The sequence below is a fragment of the Podarcis liolepis genome (genome assembly GCF_965112155.1).
Source record: "Podarcis liolepis genome assembly, chromosome: 10".
NCBI lineage: Eukaryota > Metazoa > Chordata > Lepidosauria > Squamata > Lacertidae > Podarcis > Podarcis liolepis.
The window spans coordinates 32,727,033-32,752,436 of record NC_139562.1 but is presented as its reverse complement, the minus strand read 5'-3'; the positions used below and the strand labels follow the sequence as shown (position 1 = coordinate 32,752,436).

The window sequence follows — 25,404 nt, the reverse complement described above, 5'->3', positions numbered from 1 at the left end:
CCTCAACCTCGGCCCTCCAGATGTTTTGAGACTACAATTCCCATCATCCCTAACCACTGGTCCTGCTAGCTAGGGATCATGGTAGTTGTAGGCCAAAAAACATCTGGAGGGCCGAGGTTGAGGAAGCCTGCCCTAGACCCTTTGGGCATAGGACGGTGAGCCATGCCTGCAAGGAGTGAAAAGTAGAGGGAGCGTTAAGGTGCAGGCCAATAAGAACAGAAACCCTCAAACAAAGAATGGGTGGGAGCTGTTCAATTCTCTCAAATCCCAACCTCTGAACTGAGGAACAGCAGCAACCCTTCAGAATAAGAAGGGGGTGGAGGGAGAATTAGCATGCAATGAACTACCCACAACGAACATTCTCCATTCACAATGCGAGTCTTCCTTTGAATTGCACACAATTGCAAAACAAATAAGACTGCATGTTCTGCATTGTCAAGCAAAAGAATTCAAATTTCATTACAAAGGACCCACAAAAGCATGAACATTGTTCAGAGCCATTGACTCTGTACATTTTCTGGTCTCTTTTGTCAGACTGTCTGTGCTTTATGCCATTAAATGCTTCACTCCAGGAAAGGCACAGAAAAAGTAATTGTAACTTGCCTTGGTACAACTAAACGTTCTTAATAAAAACACTTCCCTTTCCTTCTTCCTCTTATCTATCCCATGTTTTTCCTGCTACTCCTTATTTGTGTATGTCAGAATGTTGCAACTACCTTTTTGATACGTAGGGCAAGTAGATGACACACATGGAAAGAGTATATGAAGGTTGTATTCCTTCCCCATGCAGAACACAAGGTGGGAATCTTTGGAGACTGGAACCTCAATGCCTCCATCCAATTGTGGCTTCAATCATGGGCGTGCCCAGGATTTATGGGGGGGGGGGAGCAGAATACCCACCTGTCCTGCTCCAGAACCGAGCCTGCAATGTGGAAGCCATGCCTATCATTTAGTTGGGTTTCCAGTTGCCTCACTAGAATGCACCACATCATCCCAAGTGACCTCAGCAAGCATTTCAATTTCAAATATTCTGATTATTTCTACTTTTAGTTAAGTATTTTTAATTATTTACATGATTGGGTGGGCAGGTGCCCCCCCCCCCGGCAATGCCCATGGCTTCAATAGGGAAAGAAACTGACTCCCATTCTGAGCTATTCTGTAGTAGGATAATTTCATCAGTATAGTAGTAATGTTTTTCTTAAAAGCACATTGATATTAACTCCATCCCAAAATAACATATTTAAACTGTTTCTTTGTCTATCATTTGAAGCACTTTAGCTCAGAGCATCTTAGAAAAAACAACCCTTTTGCAGTAGCAGTAACAGATTAGTGATAATCAATTCAGCATTATTGAAGTTTCTGTTAACATCTTTATTGGGACAGGGAACCATTCACAAGAAACACAGATATATCTGTACAATTTGAGGGTATTTAACACACATTTAAGTTCTAATCTTCACTGGCTGTAATTGTTGCATCTCATTGCCATTCAACTCCCACCTTACAATTTTCCCATTAATATAGCTTCCACCTAAGATTTCACTTCGCATCTGACAAAAGTTAACTTTAAATCAACAAAAGCTTATGCTAATCTTTTAAGTTGCCATAAGACTGTTGTTTTTGCTACAATTTACCAACATAGTTACTTCTCGAGATTTTTTTTAGACAAAAAAATCAGTTTTAATATAGTGTCACCCCTGAGGCTTAGAACTTAAATGACATATGAGGGTAAAGGGTAGTAGAGGAGAGGGAAATTAATTAAATTAAAGTTTTAGTTCTTGTAACACACTTGAAAACCAACCCTTCCATGGGTGTAGCCAGGGGGGCAACTGCCCCCCTTCAAGTAAATAAATAAAAATACTTTACTGACCAATTGCTTCACAGATAACTAAACTCTGCTCCCCCCACTAAAATAAATCCTGGCTACGCCCACGAACCCTTCCCTACAAAAACCACTCCTGTCCCATCAGAGCTGAAGCAAAGCAGGTGAACTTGTTCAGGGGTGGGCTGCTCCTGCCTGTCATCCAGTTGTCTCCGACAGCTGAAATTTTCTATCAACAGCTATTTGCAGAAAATAAAATAAAATAATTAAGACATAAGCAAATGGTTAAACGGTCACCAAGTCGAGCTTTTTCTTCCTCTAGCTCCCATATTTCCTTTGTGCATAGTAACTAGCTCATATTTATCATTCAATATAAAAGTGTCAGAATTTTTGAGCAGCTATTTATTTTTCCTCCTAATGGCCATGAGGATTTTACATCATCTGGAGAAGATGGGGCTTTGTTCTCCTAGGGAACATTCCCTCCTGCTGCGGAATAAAGATAACCAATTTGACTTCTGTTGACTTTTTACCTAGCACACAACCTAAATTAATTTCCCCCCTCTTGCCAACATAAAGCCTGGCTCATTTCTCTTGATCTTTTGTTTCCCACTTGTGAAGAAACCTGTGTTTTGCATAAGGATGGAATAACTGCCTGTTTTTGTAGTTCCTGAGGTGGGAGACAGACCGTTGTTATGCTTCTTGTTCCCAGCTGGCCTTGATGCAACCTGATACCTGCACTGCACCTAAACAATCTCATTTAAATGTCTGTTAGCAACTCCCTCATTCCATCTGAAGACTGTGAGGGCATGGATGCAGACTCCATGGCTTCAGTATCAGCAAACTCTTTCCCCACCCCCCATTGTTCTATTTACTTAAGCATTTGGGGAATCTCAAAGCTCAGACACTATTTTGTGATATTTTGGTTGGCCAAAAAGTTATTGCCGTAATAAAGACTTTGGAATTTATCTCTTAGCCAGCATGGCTACCATTATTTTGTGTGTGGCTTGTTGTAGCTTTCCATGAATGAGCATCTCTGCTGCTTCACTCATCACCTATTGTGATTTGTTGTTTCCTAATCCATAAGGCAATACCAAATGATAACTTCAGGATGGCTAGTGATCATAGCTTGTTAGGGAGAAACAAACCAAGATTCCTTGTTTGGACATAATAGGAAGCCAAAGCTTCCTGGATTGCTTCCGTTGCCTCACGCCGGGGTAGGAGTGAAGCAGGAGCAATTGGGCACTATGCACCAGCCTGCTCCTTGTTTGTAGTAAACTATAATCCAGGAACCCTGGTTTTTCATTACATGTGAAAATGTTCAACGTCTTGCAGGGTCTCTGCTAAGATACAAGTAAGATCGCCCCAGCAACCTATCACAGAAGAAGGTGGCTGGCATGTGATCCCCAAATCCTCATGCAACTGTGGCACCGGTATCCAGTTACTGTTTCAGAACATTTTTCATTGTTTCATTTTAGTATGGAATGCTTTGAAATGTCTTTTTTTTAAAAAAAAAATGATCGCTGTGGGCTATATCTTTACCTGAAACCTGATAAGTACAGGGTGTTCATTGTTTCCTACATTTGCCCTCTGTGAGTTGGGTTGGGGAACAACTAGAACTGCAAAGGAGTGGGGGTGAAGGTAGCACACTCACCCCATGCCCCTCCTGTGCATATGTACTTAAAACTCATAAGAATGCCCAAAGATGGCTATACAGAGTCTATTTTCTTCTATTCCAAGCTTTGCAACAAGATTCCTGGCTGCCTGTAAGCACCGCCTCTTCTACCTCCCACCTGCAAACATAATAAACACATCTCAGGGGAGGGATGAGAGAAAACCGACCCACTGAAAGCAGACTCATTGAAGCTGACTTCCTGGGAGGGGCTTTTTGCTTGGCTGAAACTCCAAGCAGTATTCAGCAGATGGTTCATTCACACTTTCCTCCTTTCTGCCAGCAATTCAATATTACACCTTGCCTCAGCCTGGAAGAATTACTGAACTCTGCCGCACTCTCAACTTTTTTGAAAGATATGTAGGAGATTCATCTGAACCTCCCATATACATTCAAAATGTGGGAGGGGGAAAACAGATCCTCACTCTGCAGCACCTGGTGTCACACATCCCTACCACCCACATCCTTTGTGCACATGTGATGGTGTTCTAGATGCGTATCAATGGACAGACATAGTTTTGCCCCAGGTTCCAGCCTTGAATGGAGCTGATGCTCATAATTTTGCATGTGCACAAAACCCATTCTCAGGGGGGCAAGGACCATGCATACTATTGGAGGATGTGACCTCCAAGTGTGAGTTAATCCTCAGCTCCTGAAACACCTTAATGGTTTGTTTGGACACAGCTAAGGAGATAATCTTCCTACTGCAAGTAGTCTTTCATTTCAGTTTATTGGTCTTCTTTATCTTATAGGAGGATGCTACCTTGCATGGGTAGCAGCTGCCCCCCCCCCAAAGCCTTTCCCCCCAACCAAAGCTTCCCCCTCCCCATAATGTCCTGTCTTGGGGGTATTTTTACCTGTGATTTTTACGTGCTATCTTGCACTATCTAATGGTTGGAGGAGGACTGGGAGTAGTGGGTTGCCAAATTACCGTACATTATTTAGAAAAACAGCATGAGACTAAGCATTAGGTACAGGATGGTACAACTGTTCTCTCTCATCAACCCTTATAAGCAACAAGCCGAGTTGTGGTTTCTCAGTAATTCAGTCCAAAACTTTAACCTTGCAGTTGGTTTGCTTAGTTTTCTTGTGAGTTTGATCAGTGAATTTCAAAAATGAAATGTCTCACACATGTGGATGTCACACTGACATCCTACGCCCCCAGCTCAAAGGTCAAATATGTTCTCCTTAATCTCAGACAATGCAGACAAGTTGCAATTATTCAGCTGTCCCTGCGATGGATCCCCTGTTCATGGCCAGAGGTGATTGTTTTACATTTTCATGTCTGAACCATGCCACTGAAAATGTACTCATGCTAATATTCTTTTTCTTAACACAAACATACAGTCACCAGTTGGCACTATGAATACACCTTTAGAAACAAAGGGTGCACAGGAATTTTAATCACTCACCTTTTGGCACCATGGCACCATTTCCCACAATGAAAGCTGTAAATGTTAGTCTTGAAGGTGCCCCCTGGCCGTTCTTTTTGCTGCAACAAACTATAGTGGCTACCTCTCTAGAAGTTGTCTCTAAAACCACATCAAGACCAAGCAACTCTTTGGATTAATTGTACAGTTGGGCTGGTCCAGGGACTTGTAGAGGTGTTGTGCAAAGGATACAACACAATTTGGCACATTTATATTGACTATATGAAAAGGCTCTAAGAAACAGTTTATGAAGCCTCCAGATGTGTCTCCATGTTGTCTGTGAAGTTGTACTATTCCTTTCCTTTTGGTGATTCCTCTGGGAAGAAAAGAATGTTGGCAAATGCATGGCACAGCAGAATTTCTGAAGCATACCAACTTTTAGCATCTTACATCAAAGTTTCATTGTAAAGTCAGACTACTCTCCTATCACTTCTGCTAGTGGTACTAGTTTTCCCCTAGGTACCTACTTTTCCTCCCTCAGGATTGTTTCCATTTTTCATTTTCCCCATACCAAAGACTGTTTCAGTGCCCTTCAACTCAATTTTCTCCCCTCCCCCAATCATTCCAGTTGTTGCTTTCCTAGCTCTCTGTGGAATGCTCATGCCTTGAAGCCCTCACAGTTGCTAAGCAACATCCATGTGGCTAGCTTCCATGGCAGCATCTCCCTATTTCCTTTCTTTCAGCTGTTTGCTACCATAGTACCCCTGTCAAAGCAACCATCTGTGGCAGGGAGCAGCCAAAAAAATACCATGAATTAATTCCATTTTCACCTTGCTCTAATGTTTTGCAACAAAATGTCTCAAAGGTCTTGCTTTGACCACTATCACAGAGACATACATTTTTCATTTCTACTGCAGCTGTTCTGTAATCCTAGTTTATTGCTCTAATTTTCTTCAGTCATCACATTAAGTATGCAAAGTTTTTTTATAAAAAAATTCCAGTCTCATTCATCATCAGAAAAACTCTGGGGAGGTAGGTAATTTTTATTCCCATTTCACAGATTGGAGAACTGTGTCTGATCCAAGACCATTCACAGTTGATACAAAATCTTTTTTTTTTAATTAAATTTTTATTAGTTTCAAATTCATTATGCAACACCAAACATTAAAGCAACAAAAAAGACAAACAAAACACAAGAAAACAACAAAAAAGAAGAAAAACATTACATAACATAAAACACCAACAAGTTAAACTTACAATAACTAAATAACTAAATCACACAACAATAGTTGACTTCCTTTCAACTCGGTTTTGGAATATGTTACAAAAGGTTTCCTATCTGCAGTTTCGTTTTCTTAAAACTCTTTGTGTCGCAAGCGTTATATCAAGCCTACTGTGATTTTTAGATTTTTTACATCTGTTTCAATATATGTCATAAATTTATTCCATTCATTATTAAACTTTGTACCTTTTTGGTTTCTTATTTTCTGTGTCATTTTTGCCAATTCTATATAGTCAAATAATTTTGATTGCCACTCATTTATAGTTGGGATTTTTGATGTCTTCCAGTTTTGTGCTATTAGTGTTCTAGCAGCCACTGTTGCATATTGGAAAAATGTTTGGTCTTCCTTTTTAATTTCTTCTCCAATTATCCCCAGAAGGAAGGCCTCGGGTTTTTTTGTGAAGGTATATTTAAATATTTTTTTTAATTCATTGTAAATAGATTCCCAAAACTTTCTAATTACTTCACAAGACCACCACATGTGGTAAAAATTGCCTTCTTTAATCTTGCATTTCCAGCATAATTTGTCTCCGGTTTTATACATTTTTTCTAATTTTACCGGCGTGATGTACCACCTGTACATCATTTTATTCATGTTCTCTCTAAGTGTTGTACATGCCGAAAATTTCATACCTTTATTCCAAAGTTTCTTCCACTTATCAAACTCTATGTTGTATCCATATCACCCATTTCACCATTACTTCTTTTATTTCTTCATCTTTAGTGTCCCATTCAAGCAACTGGCTGTACATTTTTGATAGGAGTTTTGATTTGTTTTCTAATATTTCTACCTGGAATCTGGATTTTTTTTCATTCATCCCATTCTTTTTATCTTCAGTCCACATAGCATTGATTTGATGAAATTGGATCCAGCCTGTCAATTTATTTTTTATCTCCTCATATGGCCTAATCTTCCATTTTCTGTTTTTACTAGCAAATCTTCATAAGTCCATCTTTCTCCTTCAGTATTTATTTTTTTTATTGTTAAGATGTCGATAGGTGATAACCACCAAGGGGTATTTCTTTCCAATAATTTTTTGTTTCTCTCCCATACTTCCAGCAGTGGCCCTCTAATAATATGATTAGAGAATCCTTTGTGGACCTTTTCCTTATTGCGCCATAAATAAGCGTGCCAACCAAATCTTATGTTGAAGCCTTCTAAATCTAATAGATCTGTGTTTTTGATAACAATCCAATCTTTAACCCAGCAAAGGCACAAGGCTTCATAATACAACTTCAAATTTGGAACCGCAAATCCTCCCCTATCTCTTTGATCTGTGAGTAATTTGAATCTAATTCTTGGCCTTTTCCCTTGCCAAATAAATTTCGAGAGTACTTTCTGCCAATCTTTAAATACTGAGGTTCCCCTGATTATCGGTATATTTTGAAATAAGAACAGCAACTTCGGTAATAAACTCATCTTAATTGCCGCCATTCTTCCCGACCAAGAGAGTTTTATTCTATTCCAGGTATCCAGGTCCTTCCTTATTTCTTTCCATGTGTTTGTGTAGTTGTCTTCCATTAAATTTATATTCTTCATTGTTAGCCAAATTCCAAGGTATTTTACTTTTTTAGTTACTTTGATCCCGGTCTATATTTCAAGATGGTTTTTTACCTCTTCTATCATATTTTTAGTCATCATTTTAGTTTTTGTTCTATTTAGTTTAAAGCCGGATAACTTTCCATATTCTTCTAGCAACTCTAACACTTTACCAACGCTTTTCTTTTGGTCTTCCAGCGACAACATAAGATCATCGGCATATGCTTTCAATTTATATTCTTTCACTCCAATTCTTATTCCGCGTATCTCTGAAGTTTTCCTTATCTTATTTGTAATTATTTCTAACACCATAATAAACAAAAGAGGTGACAGAGGGCACCCCTGTCTTGTACCCTTCAAAATTTCAAAGGATTCTGTTAAGTTATTATTAATAATTAGTTTAGCACTTTGTTGTGAATAAATTGCTTTTATTCCTTCCAGGAATGTGCCCTCTATCCCTGCCATTTCCAAACATTTTATTAGAAAATGCCAGGATACATTGTCAAAAGCCTTTTCGGCGTCAATGAATATTAATACCGCGGGGATCTCATTCTTGCTTTATATAATAATAATAATAATAATAATAATAATAATTTATTTGTACCCCGCCCATCTGGCTGGGCTTCCCCAGCCACTCTGGGCGGCTTCCACAGAAACCAAAAAACACTAAAATATCATACATTAAAAGCTTCCCTGAATAGGGCCGCCTTAAGATGTCTTCTGAATGTCAGGTCCATCACCTTGACATCCGATGGGAGGGCATTCCACAGGGCGGGCGCCACCACCGAAAAGGCCCTCTGCCTGGTTCCCTGTAGCTTTGCTTCTCGCAATGAGGGAACCGCCAGAAGGCCCTCGGCGCTGGACCTCAGTGTCCGGGCAGAACGATGGGGGTGGAGACGCTCCTTCAGGTATACTGGGCCGAAGCCGTTTAGGGCTTTAAAGGTCAACACCAGCACTTTGAATTGTGCTCGGAAACGTACTGGGAGCCAATGTAGGTCTTTCAAGACCGGTGTTATGTGGTCTCGGCGGCCGCCCCCAGTCACCAGTCTAGCTGCCGCATTCTGGATTAGCTGTAGTTTCCGAGTCACCTTCAAAGGTAGCCCCACGTAGAGCCCATTGCAGTAGTCCAAGCGGGAGATAACTAGAGCATGCACCACTCTGGCCAGACAGTCCGCGGGCAGGTAGGGTCTCAGCCTGCGTACCAGGTGGAGTTGGTAGACAGCTGCCCTGGATACAGAATTGACCTGCGCCTCCATGGACAGCTGTGAGTCCAAAATGACTCCCAGGCTACGCACCTGGTCCTTCAGGGGCACAGTTACCCTATTCAGGACCAGGGAGTCCTCCACACCAGCCCGCCCCCTGTCCCCCAAAAACAGTACTTCTGTCTTGTCAGGATTCAACTTCAATCCATTAGCCGCCATCCATCCTCCAACCGCCTCCAGGCACTCACACAGGACCTTCACCGCCTTCACTGGTTCTGATTTGAAAGAAAGGTAGAGCTGGGTATCATCTGCTTATTGATGGACACCCAGTCCAAACCCCCTGATGATCTCTCCCAGTGGCTTCATATAGATGTTAAAAAGCATGGGGGAGAGGACAGAACCCTGAGGCACCCCACAAGTGAGGGCCCAAGGGTCTGAACACTCATCCCCCACCACCACTTTCTGAACACGGCCCAGGAGGAAGGAGCGAAAGCACTGTATAACAGTGCCCCCAGCTCCCAACCCCTCTAGACGGTCCAGAAGGATGTTATGGTCGATTGTATCAAAGGCCGCTGAGAGATCCAGCAGAACTAGGAAACAACTCTCACCTTTGTCCCTAGCTCGCCGGAGATCATCAACCAGTGTGACCAAGGCAGTTTCCGCCCCATGATGAGGCCTGAACCCTGATTGGAAGGGATCCAAATGGTCCGCATCCTCCAGGCGTGCCTGGAGTTGTTCAGCTTTCTAAGTATTCAATAAGATTTATTATATGTCTTATGTTGTCTTTTATTTGCCTGTTAGGTAAGAAACCGGCCTGATCATTATGAATGAATTTGACTAAGCACTTTTTAAGTCGACTCGTCATTACATCTGCAAAGATCTTATAATCATTATTTAATAATGAAATCGGTCTGTAGTTCTTAATGTTAAGTTTATCCGAGTCAGGTTTAGGTATTAGCGTAATGTATGCTTCTTTCCATGACGCTGGTATTCTTCCTCCTCTTAAAATCTCATTCATTACTTCACAAAGCACCGGTGTTAAGAGTTCTTCTAGGACTTTGTAATACCTGGCCGATAAGCCATCTGGCCCCGGAGCTTTCCCCAGTTTCATCTTCTTTATCGCCTCTTGAATTTCCTCTACTTTTATGGGTTTATTTAATAGACTTCTTTCCTCCTCCGATAGTCTGTTAATTCTGTTTTCTTCTAGTTATTTTCCTATTTCTGTTACATCCTCTTCTTCTCTTTTATATAGATTTTCATAGCATTTAAGGAAGCTCTTTTTTATTTCATCTGGATCCTCCAAGACTTGTTCTTCTACTTTTACTTTATTGATCACATTTTGTTTTCTCCTGTTTCTTAACTGCCATGCCAGGAATTTTCTAGTTTTATTTGCAGACTCGAAAATTTTTTGTTTCATTAACTTAATTCCCCATTCCACCTCTTGATTTATTAATATTGAATATTGTGTTTGTAACATCTTATACAGTTTCTCTATCAGGTTCTTTTTGCACTCTCTTAGTTGGGTAATTAACTCTTCTTTTTTTTTGTTCTCTCACCTTTTTTCTATAGCTATTTTGTTGTATCAAGTGTAGGTAATTTTTATTCCCATTTCACAGATTGGAGAACTGTGACTGATCCAAAACCATTCACAGTTGATACAAAATCTAATCCAGGATCAATACTTGTCCCAGGGACTCCAAGGAACTGGTACTCTGTAAATGACTTAAACAAATGTTCACTAATGAAGTAGGTTGGTTGCTACCCCTGCAACCATCTAACAAAAAAATAGGAGTCAAAGGTTTAAACACTGAGTCGTGTAACTATTCACAAATATTTTTTTCATAATATACATGCACGAAAACTAATTTTGCAGATGTGAACACTTCAAATATTATACCAGAACCCAAACTTTAACCTATTAAATGTATTTCTTCTCAATTTACAAGTTACTATTGTTTAAATATATTTAACTATGGGACAAGGTGTAAATTCTGCCATAAATTAGAGAATTTTTCCTGTGTGGCTGGGGAGAAAAGAAGGATGTGATTTTGGTAAGATTACCAGACGTCCCCGTTTCCCGGGGACAGTCCCCAGATTTACAAATCAGTCCCCATACAAAATCCATTGAAGTTGAAAAGTGTCCCCGGATTCATTGAAAAAAATCTGGTAACATTACTCGAGGTACCCAGGTAAGAGCACCTTATCAAAATAAACACCTTCAGAAATCCTACTGATGTGCTTGCATCTGAGAAAGTGGTTCTCAAAAGGTGTGGCAGGAAGATTCAAGGACCATCAAAGGAACATTTAAAATATTTCAGTGTAGTTATACACGCACGCACACACACACAAATATGGATATCTATCTTTTCAGAATCAAGCACTGCTGGTTGTTTCATTTTTCTTTTCTAATGTATTTCTTATCAATAAAAAATGGTGTGGCACGAGCAAATTTTTCTTCTGAAAGTATGGTCTTAATGGGGGAACCTGTCGTTGGGGCACCTTGCTGCACTTCTTTATCTTGAGATCAAAATTAGTCTGTGCAAAACCACCTGTTCACGTATCCTTTAAACTGAAAAACCCATGATGCAGTGTGACTGTACTATGCATGACCAAAAACATCCAGCATCTTTCATGTAAGTAATAAATCAATCATTTTGTAGAAAAGGGAGCACACATCAGAACCTGCCATAATTCAAAAGAGCAGATGGTGTTTCTATGATAATTACTACTTGGTTTCTGAAAATCCTTTTTGGATTTTCACATCCCTCGTGCAGCTGAAAGTAGTTTCAATCTTTTATTTTGTAATCTTGAAATACATAATTGTTAGACACCTCTGTACCCCTTCATCTTCCACAAAGCTTTTAAGGAAATGCTTGTAAGCCGCATTGTTATTCATGAATGGTGTGGCGAAGAGTAACTCAGTTCTGAAAGTGTTGATGAACAGCAGCAGCATGGTTGACCAGAGAGACCTATGGTCATCTTATGACAGCTGAGAATCCTGGGAGCATGACAAAATCAGTGCTGATGGAGCTTGAGAACGCTCAGGTATATCAGAACTCCCCCAGTGGGGGGGGACCCCAAAAGCAGGCAGCATTGGAGAATGTCAGGGAAGGAGCAGAACTAAGAATCCTAAACTTCCACAGAACTTTGTCAAGACCCCAACAATGTTATAACGTTATGCTGGCAAAAGAGGTGGAGTGTTACACTCCCACTGAAGTAACTTGAAACACCAGAAAACACTGCCTCTACCAATTCCTATACAGCCATGACAGCACAGCATTGTAAGGATACAATAGGTGGAGGGAGAACCACCTTGAGCTCCTTTGAGATAAGGCAGGATATACATGTACAGTGGTGCCTTGCAAGACGAAATTAATTCGTTCCGCAAGTTTTTTCTTCTTGCGAGTTTTTCGTCTTGTGAAGCACGGTTTCCCATAGGAATGCATTGAAAATCAATCAATGCGTTCCTATGGAGACCATCCAGGGACAGAGGGGAAGCGCCGTGGGCCTTCCCCTCTGTCCCCGGACCTGTTTTAAAGCAAGGGAAGGGGCAGCGGGGAGAATCGCTTCTCCCCGTTGCCGCCCCTTGGTTCAAAAGGGGTCCGGGGACAGAGGGGAAGGCGCGCGTGCGCCTTCCCCTTGTCCCCTCTTTTGAAGCAAGGGGTGGAGGGGAGAAGATCGCTTCTCTCCGTTGCTGCCCCTTGGTTCAAAAGGGGTCCGGGGACAGAGGGGAAGGCGCGTGCGCGCCTTCCCCTCTGTCCCCGGAGATTGCGGGGCTGGCAACGGGGAGAAGCGATCTTCTCCCCGCCGCCCCTTGCTTCAAAAGAGGTCCGGGGTGCGGGGGCAAGCTTCGTTTTGCGAAGCAAGCCCATAGGGAAATTTGTCTTGCGAAGCAACTCGAAAACGAAAAAACCTTTCGTCTTGCGAGTTTTTCGTCTCGCGAGGCGTTCGTCTTGCGGGGCACCACTGTAGTAACTAGTTCTACAGCCAATCATAGTACACCAACAGTAGCATATTAAACCCTTCCAGGAAAACTAACTCAAATGATAGATTTGAGTTACATGGGGTTCTGCCTCTAATACAGGTGACAACCATTTTAGGTGCGTCCAATTGATGCATGATTGCCAATGCACAGTACAAATCCACAGTACTCTGTCCCTTCAATGTTGAAAACTGTGTAGGCTAAACAAATATTCCCCCAACAGATAGTAATGGAAGACCCTACACAGGAGATACACGGTACATTTGATGCTAAGAGGAAGGTCAGAACAGCACCCAGGAACCTCAGCGCTGCCAGTTAATGAATGGCTGATTGCTGTCTTGATTGCACTTAGGCAGCACCCACAAGGTAGATATGTTCGGGTGGAAATTAATATCCAAGGGAATAAAACTTTGGGTGTCGGCCCAAAATGAAGACAAAGTATTTTATAAAGGACTTAAGAGATGGATTTTTAATATGAAAATTGTTGCCTTATGAGAGACTACAATGGGGAACTGAATTGAGGACTGGAATGTCCCCAATACAGAACAGAACTTCAGAGAAAAATATTAAAATTTCCCAGGGTAAACTACCTAAAATTTTCTTTGAAATGATGGATAATTTGGAACTTGCTGACATCTGGAGAATTAAAAATGGTGGTGTAAATGAATTTACATACTTCTCTGAGAGACACATATCTTTCTCAAGAATAAATATTACATTGTTGGCTACTGGGGTGTACAAAGTTGACATATTACCAAAGACTTTTTCAGATCATAACCCAGTTATTATGACTTCCAAAAGGAAAAATGGTTCCTTTAGATTGAGGCTTAAGGGAACACTTTTACAACAACAACAAAGATTAAATGATTATTTGAGAATAATTTAGATAAAGACATAGGGATACAAATGGTTTGGGATGAGACTAAATCTTTCATAAGAGACTATTTCATATAACATAATTCTTTACTCAAAAGAAAGACAGGAGAAACTACAATTTTTTTTTGTCTGAAATTAGAAAGCAGAAAAAGAACTGATCTCCAACTAAGATAAGTATTATATTTTGCAAATTAAGATGTTGCAGAGAGTTTCCTATGTTAACAATGCTGGAAATAGAAATGAAACTGAATTTTGCTAAACATTTTTTAAAATTTGCTAACAACAAACTGGGGAAATGGTTGGCACATAAATTGCGGAAAGCGAAAGAGAGGAAAGTGATATTGAAGTTACAATATGGAAATGCTATAACAGATAAGACAAATATGAAAAAGTATTCAACATTATTGTAAGTTGTATAATGGTCAAGTAACAACAACAACAAAAGGCAGCACCTGTGCTGTACTTTGGAAGTCCCTGCTCAGTAATACTAGACTGGCATCCTCACTATGTTATTTTAGATGCCTGTTCAAAGCTTTATTTCAACAGATCTTCCGCAAGACATAATTTTGTTACGTATAATGGTTTTTAGTATTTGCCACTGCCACCTGTGTTTTGTTGTTAATTGTTTTCCTTCTGGTCCTTCCTTCTGGCAAAGGTGCAGCGGTAAATGGTAAATAAAACAATACTGTCAACACAAAAGTTGTTCCTGGAACTAGAAGTAACCAACAAATGATTCCAGTCCTTATAAAATACATAGTTAAAGTTTCTCATTTGATTCCATTGTGATGGTTCCATTCTATGGGTATGGTGGTGTTACAGCCAGCAGTGCTTCCAGTAAGACTTATTTCAATGTACAGAAATCAAACATAGAACTCTATCCATGCACCTGGATGACTTCCTTTCAGGCATATTCAGTCATGGAAGGGCACCAGGAAGCTTGCTGCTGTATCTCAAACTACATCTGTGATCAATGAGGATAGAAAATAAAATGTTCAAGAAAATGTGACTATTCGGTGTACTACTGAGCCAAGTGAGGTAGTGGAGGATTTCTGTAGATTCCCAGAATTGTGTTTAACTCAAAACAATGCTGAAGAGAAAAGCAAATTCAGTAGCAATACCGAGGAAAGGAATGCAGACAATGTACCAAGTCCAATTTATGAGAATCATTAAAAAGAGGTTATCCATGGATGGCAGAGAATCATCATTGTGCAAAAAGTGATAAAATCAAGGCGGTTTGTGCACAACCAAAGACATGCAGGGAACCATCCCAGTCGAATATCATCTGATGCATTGCATGGCAGAGATGAAGGGCAATAAGACCTGGGACAGCAGTTGATGAAGGAAACAAGATGACAAGAAAAACAATTTCTTATCTACAAACAAGATCAAAGTGGTGGCACATAGGCTGTGTTGTAAACAAAAATTGCCCTTTTCCCTTATGGGGTATCCAAGAGCCCATATAGAGTCCTTACATAGGTTCCCTATTGGTAGGAGAAGATAACAGGCCAACCAGAGAATATTGAGAAGCAAAGCAGCTAGTAAGCTTGATCTTTATTGAACTGTTGCAACAGGGTGCTCCCCTCACCCGCAGGAGAGGAAGAGGAACCCAGAACAATGGCGCGCAAGGCCTTATAAAGACTTTTGAAATTGCCACCCTGTAGATCAAGACCACCCCCAAAAACATCATACATACATCACAGAAGGGGTGTAATCTAAGACCACCCCTCAGATACATCATACCTACATCACAGAAAAGGCGATCGAAAACAGAAATTTGAATGTTGTTTTTCTCCTGTCATTGTTTATCTCCTGTCTGGCAGGTTACTTGATTGGATTGCCTGGGGAGCCTGGCCAGGCTTTTGTAATGTTAAATACTTAGTGGGCGAGGTCACAGGCTCACACCTATTAATATCTTAAATGTGCCCTTAAGACAGGATTTGCGAAGAAAGAGACAATGGTGAGGTTTTCCCACTTTGACCTTGGAGAGAAAACATTTGTTCAGTTTAGGAATCAAAATGGTTCCAGGTTGGTCTTCCTGTGCTCATCTATGTATGTGCTTGGTTGGTACACTTATGAACATTACCATATATCTAAGACCATAAAATTCCTATCACAGCTGCAGCCAGGTCAAACCTGTACTATTGGTCTCCTGAAAAATGGCAACAGAGACTCATTGACACCAGTTCTAGTCAACAATACATTAACAATAGTAATGAGCACATGTGCATTTGAGTCTTAGAAATATTCTGTATAGTGTTTTGTGACTGTCAAAAATATAAGGAATTTGTGGTGAGGGTGGGTGTGTCCACTCATACATATAAAAGAAAGAGAGGTGCTTTGTTATTACAGCACAAACCAGTGCCAGATGGTATTGTTAAAAACAATTGTGAAACTGCGGTATGCAGCTTAGTATCAATATTTCTACAAGGTTTTCCAAGAGTGAAAGAAAACAGCAAATGTTCGGAAGCAGATTAAACAGAGCTGCAAAGGGCAGCCTACAACCATGCAATGTTTATTGTGCATCTATCTAACAAGATTGGAATTAGAGATGTTACTGGTGGAGGCCACACAGTTGCTGTCACCATAAGACATTGTCTATGAGCAGAATGCCAGCATATTGCAAAGGTGAGAGAACCACCTCAGTAGTGGCACCCGCCCTGTGAAATACCCTCCCACCAGATGTAAAGAGAAAAACAACTACCAGACTTTTAGAAGACACTTAAAAAAAAATAATCGGTTTCATTTGTTGAGACATTAGGAAGAATAGGGGGAAAGAGGTGGAAGGGGTAAAGATGAGTGGGGGTGGGGTCTGGTGGTGATGTTTCTATTTTACTTAATATATGTGGGGTTTCGTGTCAGCGTTGCTTGTGCGGGTTCTCTGCTGTTCACTTGTGTTCCTTTGGTGGTGAGAGAGGTTGGGGTTGGCCTAGAGTGTGGCTGTTCATTTGTGGTTGGCTGTGGTGGTCTGTTCCCTACGCTGTTCTACATCTATTTCAGTGTGGTCTCAAGCCCAGTTTTAGCACCAAAAGACTGGTGGTTACCCCGTGTGATGACGTTTATTGGGAGAGAATCAGGAGAGAACAATCCAGTTATTGGATTTCTCAGCCTTTTCTGGGAGGGGATGCTCTCCTTAAAAAGGTTCATATTCTAGAAGTACTACTGGGTTCCAATCTGTCACTAAATCCCAAGTGGAGGAGTACTTATGCCCAGCTTGGTCTGGTTCATCAGCTATGGCAAATCTTACCTGAGGAAGACTGGCCTCAGTAGTCCATTCTCTAGTGACTTGCCTTGACTACTACAATGCACACTCTATGTTTGAAGATAGTTCCAAAGCTGCAGCTAGTGCAGAATGCAGCTGCTAGGTTGGTGGCAGGAACAATCTAATAGAATCATATGGCATCGGTTTAAAAAGTGCTGCACTGCCTACCAGGTCCAATTCAAGTTGTCAACACTAGTGCAAAAAGCCCCAAATGGCTTGTAATCCAAGTAACTAAATGAATGCCTTCTCCACTATCAACCATCTTGGGTCCTATGGTCAGCAAAGGAGGCCATTGGTGGTAGTGGTGTTGCTATTGCCACCTGTTTGTGCTAACCTAGGTAAGGAATTCTTGGTGCCAGTCCTCTATTTGTGGAATGGTCTCCCTGGTGAAGTATGTCTGCCTCTTTTATTATTAACATTCAGAAGGAACCTTGATATTATTAGCTTAGGGTATGAAATGTTTAATGCCTTAAATTTAATTTTAATGAATTGTATTGTTTTGCTAATCTTTTATTTGCAACCATGTGCTCCTTGGGAAGCATAAATTTCAGTCTCAGAGGCGGTATATCTCTGAATACCAGTTGCTGTGAATCACAAGATTGGGGGGGGGGCTTTTGTGTTTAGCTCTTGGACGTGGGCATTTTTACAAGCACCTTACTGGCTTTTGTGAGAACAGGACGCTGGACTCTATGGACCTTTCTTCTGATCCAGCAGAGTTCTTCTTTTGTTCTTATACATACTGCTCATGGTACACTCTGGGGGACGAGTTACATTGCATCCTATTCTTCAGGATGCAAATGGAAATAAGATGGTTGCTGACATGGAGGCAGTTACATTTTGTTTCCTTCCTTCCCGTTCAAGGGAAAACGTTGCCATACATTGAAGCAATATAAGTGTGTCTTCCTTGTGCATCTACATTTTGCCTGCAACTCTGCCAGCATACTGTCACTGGCAGAACAGCTCTGCTGGCAGGGTGTACCACTGTTGTAGCTTGTCATTTATTTATTTTAGTTCTCTATTGCCTTCTCTTGAGGAGTACAGAGCAGTTTACAATATAAAAACACAACTATGCATAAAATAATAGCAAACAAAAACAATACCCCCCACCACAGTTTAAAAGGCCATAGATGGTTTAATTAGCAAAAGGCCTGGAAGAACAGAAATGTTTTGTCTGGTATCTAAAGACATGCAATGAAGGCACCAGGTGAGTCTTGCTGGGGAGAGCATTTCATAATTGGAGAGCCACTGCAGAAAATGTCCATTCTTGTGTTGCCATCCTCCTGATCTCTCGTAGAAGAGGCAGACAAAGAAGGACCTCATATGATGATTGCAAGATCCAGGTCAGTTCATATGGAGAGAGGCAGTTCTTGAGGTATTGTGGTCTTGAGCCGTCAGGGGGTACTTAAGGGTATGCAGTACCGGCACTGCTCTTTTGTTGTTATTAAAAGTGTGGCACTTACCGTCACAACTTCATGGTACATAACAGAACCTATTTTTCTAGAAAAAAAAGCACTGGATACATTATTTAAAACATGCAACAAATTCAACAGCCACAACACAACCTATTATTACATATTTAAAACCAATCCAGAATTCATTCCGTCACATGGGCCAGAAAGGTAGTGCCTGATTGGAGCTTTAGTACTCTCTTCTCCTTTTTCCTACTGAATTTGAGAATTGACTTGAGACTTCTATTCTGAAGTATGAACTGCTTTGTAAAGACTGCAGAAGCAGAAGTAAGCAAACATTCCTTTTGCTATGCCTGCAGTTTTCTAAATGGTGGCCATTTCTAATGCAGTATATACTCCAACCCCTGATAAAAGTCAACATGTAAAGGCTTAGAAAAGAAATCATTGTTCTCAAGAGGCATTCATGTGTTTGCACACAATAGGGCAGGCCAGCTGGGAATGCTGATCCAATACTGAACCTGGCAGGAATTATGATTCTCACTATTTTCCACATGATCAACCACTGTGCACCAAAAATGCTTTCCCCCCAGTATTGTGTACTCCCACAATTTCTTAACTGTGCTGAATTCATCCTGACATGATTTTCAGAACAGTTTACAACAGCATTACTACATAGAATTGCCATATTTCAAACAGTGAAAAAATGTTGTTGAGCTTTTGGGGCAAAAATTCACACACAAAGCTAGTTTTATGGGAAAATGGCAAAAGGGGCTGCCATACATCCAGATTTTCCCAGACATTTCCCCAATTTCTGCCCAGACACTGCTGCCAACTGCAGTATTCTGGATACGTCCGGGGAAATCCAGACGTATGGCAACCCTAAGCACACAGGATTTGTAGAGGAATAATGGTTTTATTTAGTGCCCCCCCAAAGCAGGATTGAACAAAACTGAGCAGCTGTGAGTTGCATCAGCCCCCACCCCATATTGCCAATTAGTGCTCCTTTCCTGGCACTAAATAGAATGGGAGAGTTCATAAACTCAGAACAAATGAAAAATATTGACAAAATACCATTCGCCAGAAGTCATGACACAGTAACCATCCACAGAATGTCCTTGACATTCATGCAATCCTAATCCATAAAATTTGTGAGATATTGTGCTGTCTTTCTTCACGAAATACTGGACTTGTTAGCACTAAAAACTACTTCATATGCTGGGGAATGAGAGCTCCGCAACAGAGAAAAAAATTAAGAACTCCTGTGAATAAAGTCAGTGTACAAATTAAAACAATAAACTTTACACGGGCAGTTAAAACTCATGTCAAGGATACCTTCTTTTTTTTGCAACTCTAGATAATTATGGATAAACAATTTAAAAGTTACACTTAATAAATAAAATAAAACACATGGAAGTAGTCTTAGTAAATAAATGGATACATCACCTAGCTGTAGTATCAATATTTATAGTCAATTTACTGTCAAGGGAACCAACTATTGTGATAAAAGGAAAAGGGAAAAGCGGCTGCTAGAAACACAACACTGGTGTTGTTAGGACACCAGTACCTATTTTTATGTTATTTCTGCACAAAACAGCAGTGCCCCTTGTTTTACTTTTAATTATTTTGATCCAGAAGTTGCAGTTGGTAAGAGGCGTTGAGGACTAGTGACTCATCTCCGACTAAAAGGTGGAGCTTCCCTCCAAGAACACCATTATTCTCACACGTATATAGTTACAAGCAAACAGCGGCTGCTGAGCCAGAAGCGCCAGAAACACCACCCCCGTCCTCACTAGTTAACTGGGAGCAAGCGAGCACTGCCGTTCCACCTTAAATCCCTTATCAGCCGCTCGTCGCGCTGACCAATAATATCCTTAATCCTAGGGGGGAGGAGCAACGAGCAAAATATGCTAAATAATTGTGATTCATTTGCATAACTGTTGAAACGGCCAAAATGCGGATTGGCCGGCGGGGGAAAAAAAGCAGCTCGGAGCATCCGGCCCCCTGCTTCCCGGTAGGAGGTGTGGCCAAAAGGGAGTGGGAGGAGAGATCGGTGCTCATTTGCATAACGGCCAAACGTATGCTGTAGGTTGTGTTTTTTTGAATCGGCGGCGGCAGCGGAGGCAGACGGCAGCGGCCGTGGGCAGAGCACTGAAGCGCGGGCGGCAGCGGAGGAGGACGCGCGCGCAGGTACCACTCGGACTCTGAAGGGCAGGGAGGGAGCGGGGCTGCTGGGTACGAGTCAGGGCTTGCGTCGGAAACGGCGGCAACCAACGGCAGTTTTACCAGAAAGCAACTGGACTAGTCACCTCAGGCTGCGTTTTGTCGCGAGGGGAAGGCTTCTTCTTTTCTCTCGGATTCCTCCAACCTGCTTCTCACGGATCTCGGCTGCTCTGGAGGCTCCCTGCGGCGCTCTGCTGCCCCCAGCGGCAGCTGCTGGTTGCTTCTTTCCCCACCCCCACCCACGCGCTGCCTGTCTGGCCGGGAGGAGGAAGAGCCCTCCCTGCTGGCAGGAAGTGCTTGCTCCCGGACATGCGCAGTGCGTAAGCGCGCGCGAAACCCTCGCCTGTAGCTCTCGTGGGGTGAGAGGCACCACGAGGAGCTGAGGCTTCCGAGCGAGCTGCTGTTCGCTTTGCTTCTAAGCACAGGAGGACGAATAAGCTGGAATTCGGAGCAATCGGTTAGTGTTTTAACTTACAGTATTCTGTGCATGTTTGTTGTTTGAATGCAAGTAGTCTTATTTATTTATTTGTTTATAAAGGTTTATTTCGTTGCTGCAGCTTCATTATGATTAATCAGATAGCTGTCAAATGACCTTTTCTATTTCTGTTAGCTAACTAAAATGTTTATTTCAAGTGGGTGAAGGAAGTAAAATTGGGTTGGGCAACTTTTCTTGGTTACTTTCATGTCCCCATTTAGAAAGTTCCAGAATACTTTTAGTGCTAGAGGAAAATGTGATCTAAATCCAATACATAAAGTAAAAACAAGCACTGCTCTAAAAATGTCAATGTCCCATAAAAATGTGATTGTCTCTCACTCGCCTCTCCTTTCCGCCAGCACCATTTAAATAATAGTGCAATACTCTGGCTTTCTGGTTTCATGGACTGCAAGCTGCCAAGTTTAATTTTGGAACAGGCTTGCTGCTGGGACTGGCTATATAATAAGTAAGTCATGGCCCACTAGGAGGGTAGTTCTTTGAGGATCTCTATTGTCTCAGGATAGGGTACAGAATAAAATCTGAATGTATTTGTTGCCCCCATTTATGCATGTGTATCCAGGAGATCAGTTGTAAACGGCAACTGTGAGATACTGTTTGTTGGTTCAACATAGAAGTAGGCTGTTGTGTGCACGTTCATTAGGGAGTGTGCCTTTAGCCTGCTCTTGTAAAAGTAAAAATATATTAGTGATGATGTTGACAGAAATATTGTGCCAGAGTTTGAAGGAGAGAGAAGATAATGGTTGGTACCTGAAGAACAGAAGGAAAAGCCTTGTTATTACATAACAGCAACACCTATTCGTATTAACTTTCATATTAAATAGATCTGCATAAATAAGCATGCCTTTATTACATGATGGCAGAATGTCTGGCCTGGTTATATCACAGATTAATTTTGAGTTTGTTGAACACTCAAAAGCACTATATAAATGTTTATTATGTCAGAATGGCCCAATTATAACTTTTCTAATAGGAACCCTCATACAGTTATTGCAAGATTTTAGTGCAGGAAACTGAAAATAAAAATCTGTATTTCATGGAGTCATAGAATTGTAGAGTTGGAAAGGGACCCCAAGGGTCATCTAGTCCAACCCCTTGCAACGCAGGAATCTCAGCTAAAGCATCCATAACAGATTGACATACAGTCTCTGCTTAAAAATCTCTAAGGAAGCAGAGTCCGCAACCTCCCGGGGGAGACCATTCCACTTTGAATAAGTGTATGGAGTTTTTATTTATTAGTTTATTGCTAAAATGGTAAATTACCAAATCTAAGTCTTCCCACCGCACCCCAGTTCTCCTCTTCTGATACTTTTCATAGTCTTTTCTATATCTATACATAAAAAACTAGCTTTTATTCTGGACACAAGTTTTTGTAGTGCAGAATGCACTGCTGTTAAGCTCAAAATGGCTGTCTTTTATGAAGCTTCAGGGTGTAAGCATAATCCTCACATGCGCAAGTGCAGTTTCCCCACATGTGAAGGGATCCCCATGGGGCACAAAAGAAAACTCTTCTGTTACTGTCCCTCCTTGGGAACATGGGCAAGCGCACCAAGTTATTATGGGGAAATAGGAAGTGTGTGCGCCTTCCATACCTCTATCAAGCCATCTTTGATTCTTGGAGGGGGGTTGGAATGAAAGGGGGAAGTGCACACATACCTCTGACTTCCGTATAAGAGCCTGGGGCCTTTGTGCTTCCAAGTGGGGAGATGGAATAGAGGGAAATACCGTGCCTCGAGTTTCTGTCTATATGCTTTATTTAAGGAAGTCTGTTCATCAGCCAACTGTTTAAAGTTTATTTTTCACTGAATATACCAATTCAGTTTTTAGTTAAATGAGCTCAGTAGGGTATGTGATGTGCAATGCGAATCCTTCACACTAAACAGGGCTTATACTTGGTAGTTTGTGTTATGTTTTACTATTACTTGTCCTTCAAGAACAGTGAACAGTCCATATATGCATTATATATCTGGATTGGACTACATAATATAAAGTGCAGAAATAATAGAAATTAAAGGGGAAATATCAGTTGCAAAACTGCTAACCTATCCCACAGAGAATTATTTCACCCCTTTTATGTTCTTCCCTTCCTCCAAGGGATTTAGAGCAACATGCATAAGATGTTTCCCACTTAATCCTCACAACAATCCTGCAAGGTAGGTTACACTTTGTGATGAGAGTAGACAAACTTGCTAAACTTCATGACTGAACAGAGATGGCTTTGTGTTGTGATTTATCCACTATATTGTATTTTGATTCTAGATTCAGGTAGGTAGCCGTGTTGGTCTGACACCGTCTGTCTTATTACAAAGGAATTTCAGAAATAGACTTGAAAGAGAAGTTGCTGAATTACAACTTATTCCCAAACTGAAAACTATGGAGAGACCTGGTCTGAATAGAAATATTGGATTCTTGTCTCATTACACACGCTAAAGCAATTTTTGGTCATCTGCATACTATCACTTGCTTTTTCCTGTAAGACTCATTGCAGTCGTTAACAGTCGTCAACAGGTTTACCATACCCATTGAGCCAATCACCCATTTCCTACTACCCTTCTGAGAAATACCCCACCCCACCCTCCCACAATATATAAGGGTCTGGTGACTTCCGCTTCAGTGTATCAGAAGAAGTGTACGTGCACACAAAAGCTTATACTAGAACAAACTTTGTTGGTCTATAAGGTGCTACTGGACAAGTTTTTTATTTTTATTTCAGTTGTATTTTGAATACATCTTTGATTTATCGAACAACGGTTGCAGGGTCCAAATGATCAGTATCAGTTTAGACTGGTGGATCTGAAGCTGAAGCAAAACACTGAGTAGCATGCAAGTTTCCTCTTCCCAATTTGCCAAACTTTGACGAAAAACCCAACCTTTAACACTGGGTGTTTCCTTCCTATTGTATCCAAAGCTAATAAATGTTTTGTATTTCAGAGTGAAATTAGAATGGGTGTTTCCTTCTTGACAATAGCACAGACCATTTAAGGTGGCTGTTCAGCTGAATCACTCCCAATTTCTCTCTTTATCTAGATATTCCAGAGTACTGATGGGTTTTGAACTTTTTTCTTTTTAAAACACACACACAAACAAAACAAATACTTTTTACTGTTACTTTAATAGTCTATATTTCTGACTCCTAAACTTTAATAGAGGAAACAGAGTAGATACTACTGTCTTAATAATGTGTGGTTCATTAAATGGTAAATTCTTACACATTTTCTTCAGAAGCCTACAAATTTTGGTTTACGTCCACCATTATTTTGTTTGCACCAACCCTATTCCCTTTCTGAAATTGTCCTGGCTTATAAAGGGGAACTTGGGGTGGTCTGAAGAAGGTAGGGAAAATATGGAGTCTCTCCTGAACAGTACAAGATATTCCTGCTGTTCCTTCCCCCCTTCACAATCTGCAGCATAAAATGAGAGGTGGTTGCTTCCCTTCTACAAAGTGCTCTTCAGTTCGCTGAGAACTAGGAGGCAAAGGAGAGTAGTTGTCATGGCTGGACATGTTTGTGAACCCCTGCTAGTCTAATTAAATGGTAATTTGCATTGAGCTTTGGTATTTATAATATTAATTTATTAAACTGCAATGATTAAGCAACTACTTGTTGTTAATAGTGAAAACGTCTACAGCTGTAAAGAGAGGAGAGTGGGTCACTAATAAAGCTATATCACCATAAAGCCATGTATTGTGTAATAAAGAAAAATTCTGGACTGAATCAAAATATGCAGTGTACTGAAGACTGCATATGTAGTGCTCATCGTACCTAAATATTTGCAAATCACCTTTCATTTGATTATCTCATACAAGATGCAGCTTCATTATTATGACTTCATAGTAGAAAATACACCATTGATTTATGATGAATGGATGGGTAGTCATCTAGTTATTTATATACTAATGATTATTCAAGTGTCCCTATTCTTGTGCTTTTTGTCACCAAAATTGTACTACTGAAACACAAGACAGCCGTACTTCCAGACTTGAGGTAATGCTGAGGTATGTACAAGCTAAGGAACAAATCTAAAGGGGGGATGGGACCCTGCCCCAGCATTTAATGAATCAATAGGATGGATTGTGGAGACTGAGACACTGTGGGGGGTGGGCAGTAGAGTAGAATTGTGTGGCTGGAACCGGAAGACAAAAACATATAAAGAGTAGAAAAGATCAGTTCATTGTTTGGATAGAAGCCATTTCTATCCAAAGTCATTTAGTTTTAAATTACTCTGGAAGCAGAAGATAGAGCTGCTCATAGACATCAGTGAAGAGATTATATAATTCAATG

General features: G+C 40.9%; 1 protein-coding gene and 1 long non-coding RNA gene across 9 annotated transcripts in view; one reads left to right on the top strand and one right to left on the bottom strand.

Annotated features, from left to right (window-relative positions):
- Positions 1–16,931: 16,931 nt before the first annotated feature.
- Positions 16,932–20,806, bottom strand: LOC310687581. Its single transcript, XR_014516481.1, has 2 exons — positions 20,718–20,806; positions 16,932–20,159 (listed from the first exon to the last, which is right to left on the bottom strand). It is a non-coding gene; the product is annotated as an uncharacterized lncRNA (long non-coding RNA).
- Positions 20,178–25,404, top strand: part of ATF7IP (activating transcription factor 7 interacting protein) — a 64,771-nt gene continuing 59,544 nt past the window's right edge. For 3 of the 8 annotated variants that reach the window (XR_014516464.1, XM_083462740.1, XM_083462745.1), the window contains exon 1: positions 20,178–20,598. Coding sequence is in view for 1 of the 8 variants with exons in the window: in XM_083462743.1 (XP_083318869.1) it covers positions 25,111–25,118 (8 nt within the window). In the remaining 7 variants the exon portion in view is untranslated. Of the gene's footprint in view, positions 21,089–25,085; positions 25,119–25,404 lie in introns of those variants that run through there. The other 5 variants (XR_014516465.1, XM_083462739.1, XM_083462744.1 and 2 more) reach the window with 3 other exon arrangements.